General features: G+C 29.9%; 2 protein-coding genes across 2 annotated transcripts in view; one reads left to right on the top strand and one right to left on the bottom strand.

The window, feature by feature from the left end:
* Prp19 (pre-mRNA processing factor 19) overlaps positions 1-1125 on the bottom strand; it is a 3831-nt gene extending 2706 nt beyond the window's left edge. The window contains exons 1-3 of the mRNA XM_018444482.1: positions 1067-1125; positions 318-467; positions 1-252 (exon numbers count right to left, since the gene is read on the bottom strand). The exon at positions 1-252 is cut by the window's left edge and continues 20 nt beyond it. Of these exons, the coding sequence (XP_018299984.1) occupies positions 1-252; positions 318-467; positions 1067-1085 (421 nt within the window). The 5' untranslated portion in view covers positions 1086-1125. The remainder of the gene's footprint in view (positions 253-317; positions 468-1066) is intronic.
* A 642-nt stretch (positions 1126-1767) lies between these two features.
* On the top strand, positions 1768-6128 carry Sas-4 (spindle assembly abnormal 4). The gene is made up of 4 exons (XM_018444476.1): positions 1768-1795; positions 1889-5537; positions 5632-5773; positions 5915-6128. The coding sequence occupies exons 2-4, from the start codon at positions 1900-1902 to the stop codon at positions 6044-6046; spliced, it is 3912 nt and encodes a 1303-aa protein (XP_018299978.1). The 5' UTR covers positions 1768-1795; positions 1889-1899; the 3' UTR covers positions 6047-6128.
* Positions 6129-8942: the final 2814 nt, after the last annotated feature.

Raw genomic sequence — 8942 nt, 5'->3', positions numbered from 1 at the left:
CAATTCCAGCTTGTGGCTTGAGAGTGGCGAGAGCCTCTCTAGCAGCAGTAACTTCTTTAGTCAATCTAGCAATCACACGGCAAGCCGCATCATGTTGATATAAAGCATGAGACAGTTCCTGCCTTGCAGTCTGGAGTTGCTGTCGTAATGTAAATGAATGTAACATAACAGCATCCCATTCATCTTGCATAATTTTTAATATTGCTGGAATAGAAGTCGCACTAGGTGGTTTGGGCTTGACAATTGGAGTTGCTGTAACAAGAAAGATTATAAATTATATAAAAATAATTATATAAAAAATACGAGTTTAAAAGTACCTTTGATATCAATAAGTTGTTCAATAGTAAGTTCTTTGCCATTAATAGGATCTACTCCATTTTCAGTCACATATTTTTCTATGAGACGTCTCTCAAATATTGAGCCAGAGACAGGAGATATTACTGGATGTTCTGGTACTTCATTAGAAACTGAAAATTATCAAAATTTACACAATCTTTATTACATCTCGAAATTTTATTGTATTAAGATTTAAATATATAAATTATAATGTTTTAAAATAAGTATTATTAATTGAATTAATAAGTTATGTATATATATATATATATATGATACATTTGTACATATTAATGTATACATTAACATTATATATAAGCGCTTACAATTATATAATCTGCAAAATAATAATTTTAATTATGCCATTGTAAAATTTTATTTTTATTAATAAATCATTCAAATTATTATTATATGTATATTATAAGACTAAATCATTAGAACATTCTAAGGCTGCGTTCCGTTGCATTATGCACATGATATCATTTTATCCTTCTTTAACACTCTGCGAACAAGGATAAAATGATACTTCATGTTTCAGCGCGTTATGCATGCAACAGAACAGACCTTAGGTTATGTTTGCTGATTGTGCCGGTATAAAATTTCTTATTTCGTCAATAACATAATTTTGTATTAAGTATCGTCGTGTAAACTTGCATGTAAATATAAGCATCACATAAGGATAGTCAAAATAAAAAATAACTTATTCATGATTTATATTCCCACAAAAACTTACTCGCACAAGATAGCGCCATTTTCTCGATTAAAGTGGGTGCATTTCCACTGAACGCGTCACGCGTCGCGTTGCGAGAGAGAGAGAGAGAGAGAGAGACAGAAAGAAAGAAAGAAAGAAAGAAAGAGAAAGAGAGTTATACTTTGTACACAGATGATATGTTTTGATTGGTTAACTCGTGACGATGCGACGCTTGACGCGCTCAGTGAAAACGGACCGAATTGAACCGATTTATTTCAGTATTTACATTCAATATATGTACATACATACACATATATAAGTGCGTAAGTATATATATATATATATAATATTTATTTAATATTAGGCTCTACATATGATGGAAGAAATATTAAGATCAGAAATAACTATGAAATTAGAGATATTAAATGTTGAAATTAGAGATGTTAAATGCAAATAGAGGTTAAACCGGTTGATACAAATGAGATATATACATATTTTATATCTTATTTGTATTCATTGTATGTACAAGCCTTAGGATTCCAAATATAAAATCAAACTTTAGCAAAAACAGATTTATAAATGCCACTTATGAATTATATTTATATTTCATTATATTTTTCAGAGTATCTGGACATCAACTTTTTTTTTGTGATTCTAAAATGCAGTTTGTCTTACTTAAGCTTTAAATATATTTATATGTATATCACTATGCTTTATTTAACATTGCATTTTTCAAAGGGGCTTTAAAAAGGGCAATATATACTTTTTTAAGTAAGTTATTTTTGTTTTTATTATGTGTCGAAAATTGTTGGTAGAAGTTAAAAAAAAATAATTTTTGCTTAAATCAAGTTTCAATTATTTTAGATATAAATATCATGGATGTAGAATCATCTATAGCTGAACGCTTACAGAAATTAAAGCAATGGCAAATAGAACAACAAGAAAGATTATTGAAGCAACAACAAATGCAAAGGGAGATTTTAAGTCATGAACAAGATCGTATTTACAAAGCACTTGGTTTGCCAACACACTTTGATATTATTGAAAATACGGAGGACACATGTGTTATGCAGGAGAATGAGATAGATATAAAAGAAACAATGCCTGATAAAACTTCAAAGCTTCAATACAGTGTGAAAAATTCAGATGGCATATTAAAAACAATTGATAAAAGAATATCAGTAAATGCTATTCCAGCATACAAAGATTGTAATCAGGAGCAAAGTAATGATTCAGATTGCATTTCTACAGTTGCTGATAAAAGTAGAAGTTCTGTGAAAGATTACAGTTTTGGTGTATTGTCACAGAAAAAAAAATTAAATGATTCATTAATAGAAGGTATAAAGCCACTCTCATTGAATGATGTTTCAAATAATTGTGTCTCAATTGATGACGATGAAAAGCCACTCTCATTGAATGTTTCAAATAATTGTGTCTCAATTGATGACGATGAAAAGCCACTCTCATTGAATGTTTCAAATAATTGTGTCTCAATTGATGATATACCTCTTCCTTCATCGAAAAAAGATTTTCAGACAATACTAGAAGAAAAATTACAGAAAGAATCAGAAATTATGTCAAAAGCACACACAGATACGAAGATTAAGACAAAGAAACCATTTTTAAAGAAAGGTCAAGGACTGTCAAGATTTAAAATGCCTGTAAATTTACGTCCTCCGAATGCAGTTACAAAAAGATATAACACACCTTTATCTTCTAATACACAACATATTGATAGAAGTAATAAGTGCAAGAGCTCTGTTGCACGTAGACATGTATCTCCAAAAATTGATAATGTTTCTATTGCAAATGGAAAGCGACAATTAAGCTTGAAAACTGTTCCATTACCGAAGAAGATTTTAAATAAATCTATTACTCCTACTAACCAAGTCACACGTAACGTTACTTCTAATGGATCAAAACATTTATCAGAAATTAATATATCAGACTGTGATTCAAAAGCAGAGAGAGAATTAGAAGAGGTAAGAATATTTGAGCTCTTGGAAGAAAAGGCGGAAAATTCTAGTTTTTGTTCAACATCAAGTACAGTACTTGCATTCTTGCAGCAGTCTACACCATTTAAAATAAAGACTAAATCAAGTCAAACAAGCGGGAACAGCATTGTGGCAAGTAAAACACAGCAAAGTCAACAAATAAGCGATATGATCGAGCCAATTCAACAAGTTGCACACGCCGGAAATTTAAAATCAGATGTACAGTGCCAGGTTGATCAGTTAGAGCTTCATAAACATTCTCATACTAATGCCACTACTATCAATCCCTACAGAGATATTATAGATATTGATAATATCCCAGAAAGGACACAAAATTGTTTTATATCTACTAATCAAGTATTACAAAGCAATGAAGAGTACACAAACCATCCAGAAAATCATGATACATCTATTACTACAGTATTGTCGAATAGTGATGAAGAGGGAGACATTTCTACGAGAAATGAACATAAATTAACATACGAAAGTGAAGCGGATGTAAGTCATCATGTTAGATTTTCAGAATATAATGAATATAGAACCATAGATTCAACCGATGTATCTGATACAGCAAGTAATTCTCCTTTAAATGATTATCTCGAACAGAATTGGAATGATCGTTCCACTGACACATTAGAATCATTCGATGTCAAGAAGAAGCTGCCATTTAATTATGAGGAACAAATTCATAATTCCCCTCTGAACATTATCAGCAATAAAAAAACAGTTGGTACTCCAAGACAATCGCCTTTGCAACAAGACATAACAGGACATAATAAAAAAGATTATTATAATCATTTGATGAAAACTATACATGTTCTCGAAGAAGAAAATACTTTAAATTATAATGACGAATTGTCCAACAAAGATACATGCTATGATAATAAATGTACTCCAGTAATTGAAGAAATTATTCAAACATCTGACGAAGAGCAATCTATTTTGTCGTTATCGTCATCGTCATTGTCATCAGACACTCGAGAGTTACGTGTGCACGAAAGGAAAGAATATATGTTGAAAAGCGAGCCGGCAAAAATAACTGAGGAGATAGCGAAAATATCTTCGAATGTGAAAGAGATTGATTGTTATTTATCTGAGGAACGCATTAATCAAATGAATACTTTCGAAACAGACCTTTTGAAAAATCGTTTATTAGAACTTGAAAAGGAAATAGACATATTTCGAAAGGAAAGTTCAGCCTTGTTGTTTCAACGCCGAAAATTACAAGAAGAGGAAGTAATTCTATGTAAACAATACGCAGAGAAAGAAAAGAATTTCGAAGAAAATAAAAGAAGAATAGAAAATCAATTACAAGAGGAGAAAAAGAGAATAGCGCGTGAAAAGATAGCAATGGAAAATAGAATTCGCGATGCTCAGGAGAAGGCAAAGCAAAGTAAAATGGAAAGACAAAAGGCGCAAAATCTGCAAGAGCAATTAGAACAGTTGAGAGATGAACTAAATATCAAAGAAAGCAGATGGACTGCTGCTGAATCAAGGTACAAAAGCGAGCTTCGTGTGTTACGAGTAGAAATATCAAAATTGAAACAAGAAGTCGTGAATCTACAAAATATTAAAAGAACAAACATCAGAAATCTTGGGAGAAACACAGGGCAAGTAATTACGAAAGCTATCAATCAAATTAACAAACGCATTGTTGTAACTCCATCCAACGAGACTTCAACGAAGATGCGTCATGATTCATCGAATACTTCATCAGATACTTCCACTCCTGACAATGATGATAGAGATGAAGACAAAACTAGAAATGAGTCGATTACGAAAGCAATTAAAGTAAATGATGGTTTTGAACAAATAGCGAGTGATGTACTTATAAACAAAGAAAAATACAAACAAGTTGAGATTGAATCACAGCCTAAATGCAATCAAAAATTCATGGAAGGAAACATTGTGGAAAAAAAGCGGTATTTATATGAAAATTTACTAAAAGACGCAACATCGGATTTAATAGAAAATCAAAATCCATTTCATACAAACCAGGATGTATTGAGTGATCCCCAGCCAATAATTACACAAATACAGAATCTGAGTGCAAAAAGCAATGCTAAATCCTGTTCGAGTTCTACAAACAAAGACCTTAGACATACAACAGCCGATGTTGCTAATGATATAGAGTGTTATACTAATAAATTTCGTGAATTAAATCAGGATTCAGTTGAAAATGATGTAAGAATAGAAAAAGAAAGAAGGAAAGATAGAACATTGTCGCTTGAGAAGAATTTAAATTCTATATTGCACCCTTCCGCTTCTCAGGATCAAATTAGTAAGACCAGTATGGACGCTGTAAAACAGATTCAGTTTACTGATGGACGCATAGAATATTGGTATCCAAATGGTAACGTCAAAAAGATCTTTCCCGATAAGGAAGTAACAAAAATGCTCTATTACAATGGAGATGTTCGTGAAACTGACAAAAATAAGAGAATAAAATATTTTTATGCCACAACTCGAACGTGGCATACAACGACTTCTGATGGCTTAGAGATTTTAGAATTTCCCGAGTATGTTTATTTTGTTATTATTTTATTACGTTCGCTTGTTCCAATTTGCTGCTTTGTTTTATATTCTCTAAATAAAAATTATATTTGTATATAGTGGTCAAGTAGAAAAGCGTATGACCGATGGTACTGTCGAAGTGTTATTTCCAGACGGAACGGTAGCGCAAACTTTTGTTAACGGCGACAAGGTTTTAATTTTACCAAATGGACAAAAAGAAATTCATACAAAAGCACATAAGGTGAATGAGTGTTTAACTTTTATTTTAAACACATTATTCCCATTCGTTTAACGCATATTTTGCTTTTTTTTTTATAAAATTGTTTAACTGCAAATTTGAATTAATATTGATTAGTAAATAATATCTGTTTGAATATTTCAGAGACGAGAATATCCTGATGGTACTATAAAGCTAGTTTATGCGGATGGTACACAAGAAACACGTTATTCTAGTGGAAGAAAACGGTTAAAAGATAAAGATGGTAATCTTTTGATGGATTCGTACGATGTATAAATTTTTTCCATCAAGGATTCTTTTTAATGAAATTCAGTACAATTGAATTAAAAAAAAAAATATATATATACAGGGTGTCCAAAAAATCGAGGCTAATACTTTAGAAAGTGCTTCAAGAGCCAAAAAGGAGGAAAAAAAGCTATATAAACATAGGTCCGGAAATAAGTCGTTTCCGAGTTATAACCACTTTTATGTTAAAAATTGAAATTTATTTTTCATAAATTAGAATTATAATTTAATTCAGTGTTTCAACATAATTACATGTTTTATTTTTAAACTTTTTATTTTTTAATTTTCCGGTATTTGTAAATATGGTTACTGCATTATTTTTGGATAAACATGAACAGGTTAAATAGAGTTTTTCAAACTGTTTTTCAAAGAGTTCGGAATTCCTTTGATAGAAGAATAAGGGTCTGCATACGTGCTGAAGATGGTCATTTTGAACATTTAATTTAATCTGTTACACATTTCATTTAACTCTATTTAACCTGTTTATGTTTATCGAAAAATAATGCAGTAACTATATTTACAAATACCGGAAAATTAAAAAATAAACAGTTTAAAATTAAAACATGTAATTATGTTAAAACACTGAATTAAATTATAATTCTAATTTATGAAAAATAAATTTTAATTTTTTAACATAAAAGTGGTTATAACTCGGAAACGACTTATTTCCGGACCTATGTTTATATAGTTTTTTTCCTCCTTTTTGGCTCCTGAATCACCTCCTAAAGTATTGCCCTCGATTTTTTAGACACCCTGTATATATGTGCATGAAATGTGAATGTTATTATAATTAATTACATAATTGATATATTGTAAATAAAGATATATTGTATAATTATTTTTATTAGAATATGAAACTTAATGCTGATTTTTTTCGTTATAAGTGAATAAAGACTGAAAATTTTATATACACGATATTCTATTTATTATTGCGACGAAACAATATGCATTGAAATACTTTGTTTTTTAGTGAAAATGTAGAGAAGAATACACATACCAGTTTAAATGCTTTCATCGTACGACAAAAAGGCACAAGTGAAATAGCGGCCTTAACTTGTGAAGACTTGTTTCATGAACTGAAAAGTAAAAAATTAAGAAATGATAGTATAGATGCAATCAAAAGGTCGACTCTTTATTCCTCCACTGTTTAAATTGTCACACGGTGCAATAAGGCGAAACAAATATACCTTTGTTTCACTTATTGCACGCACTGGGATGCATTCCAAAACTCGACTCTGTCAATTACGAGCAGATTACGAGTATTTTTTATCCTTGTTCAACATTTGGTGAACAACAAGAATAAAATAATACTCGGATTGGCAAAATCGAGATTTGAAACGTACTCCTGTGTGCACCAGTTCAGACAGTGCAGGAATAAATACTCAAAGTTGAATTTATCATTAAAATAATTAAAGGTACAATTAAAATATCAATTAAAGTATATCAAAAGGCGTAGAATTATTTCGCACAATCGTTAGCATAAATATAAATGTAGTATTTAAGATTTTCGTACAGCAGTGAATATAGTATAATACAAGAATTTAGTACATATTATATTCCTGTACTATATTATATAGTTGCACTGTATTCGGGACTATATGGAGTTTTCAAATATCACATTAATATTACATTATGGTAACCAGATTCAACCGGATTCAATCAGGTAAATTAGAATGTTTCTGGTGGAAAAGTAGTAGGCGATTTTAATTTCGACGATTTTTCAGCATTTTTGCTGAAAAATTCACTTTCAGCAAAATTTCAACAAAATTTTTCCATCAAGGAAACAAGTCAATTGCAAAAAAAAAATCAATAAAAAACTGTTTAATAATAAAAAAATATAAATATAATTGAAAATATATTCAAAAATACACACATAAATGTTTCATAGCCTTGTTCTCCCATGATTTTCAAAGCAATCTTTTTTTTAAAAATACAAAAAAGTATGTTGCATCTAGAAAGTTAATCACTTAGTGAAAGTAGTATAAATGGAACTTTATTATCTATATATGTATATTTTATAAAATATTTTTTGCATACGATAAGAGTCAAAAGACAAAAAAGTGTCGTTATTCAACAAATTGTATATCGAATTATATTATTAATCAAATATAATATGTTAAGCATTTTGTAGTTTACTAACGTGATGAAACTTCAAGCAGTGTATCATATTAACGTACTAAATTAAGGAATGAAACTATAGTAACTTTTACCGATATTTTTTATAATAACAGTTTGACAATGATGTTGCAATTTTTTATGACTGTAGCGATAACTAACTAAATGCCGAGTTTGCACTAAGATTGGGACTTTAAAAATAACTTCTCAACATTATACATCATTTACTGAAAAAGGTAAATTCATTATTTTTAACGCATTGACGCGTTACTTTATTCGTTATAAGTAACGAATAAAAGTAATTTTTGCAACATTATTACCTAATTGTTATTATAATAAAGTAACGATAAAAAGGAAGTAATGCGCGTTTCCATTCCCTGCTAAAAATATATTATCTAATTCATTATAATTAATCCTAGCTATACACACTGAGGTCCCAAAAATCCCAGTGCAATTTGCTAAATCGAGATTTTTTTCATGTTTTTGAATTTTTCTTTTTCTTTAAACCTATATATCTCGAAACTCCTTAATTCTATCGACTTTTACACATCATGGACTAATTCCTTAATCAATTTTTTGATTGAAAAAAAAAATTAAAATATGTCCATTTTTACGGAAATTATGGTAACAAATATGGAAGGGGTCCCAGGGACTAAAGTGTGTATATCAAAGGTAAAAAAAGTGTATATAGCTAGGGTTAAAAATCTAGCACGTCACTTATATAATTATATATATATATATATACATACATACATACATACATACACACACA

Source organism: Mycetomoellerius zeteki, unplaced genomic scaffold (genome assembly GCF_001594055.1).
Source record: "Mycetomoellerius zeteki isolate Tzet28-1 unplaced genomic scaffold, Tzet1.0 scaffold150, whole genome shotgun sequence".
Taxonomy (NCBI): Eukaryota; Metazoa; Arthropoda; class Insecta; order Hymenoptera; family Formicidae; genus Mycetomoellerius; species Mycetomoellerius zeteki.
The sequence above is the reverse complement of the archived record's forward strand: the minus strand, read 5'-3'. Positions and strand labels throughout refer to the sequence as shown.

What these genes read in the sequence shown, in the direction of transcription:
- Sas-4 (XM_018444476.1), top strand. Translation starts at nt 1,900, where the DNA reads ATGGATGTAGAATCATCTATAGCTGAACGCTTACAGAAATTAAAGCAA. An exon ending in GAGATTTTAGAATTTCCCGA is followed by an intron (nt 5,538 to 5,631) that starts GTATGTTTATTT and finishes ATTTGTATATAG; the next exon opens with TGGTCAAGTAGAAAAGCGTA. An exon ending in TTCATACAAAAGCACATAAG is followed by an intron (nt 5,774 to 5,914) that starts GTGAATGAGTGT and finishes TGAATATTTCAG; the next exon opens with AGACGAGAATATCCTGATGG.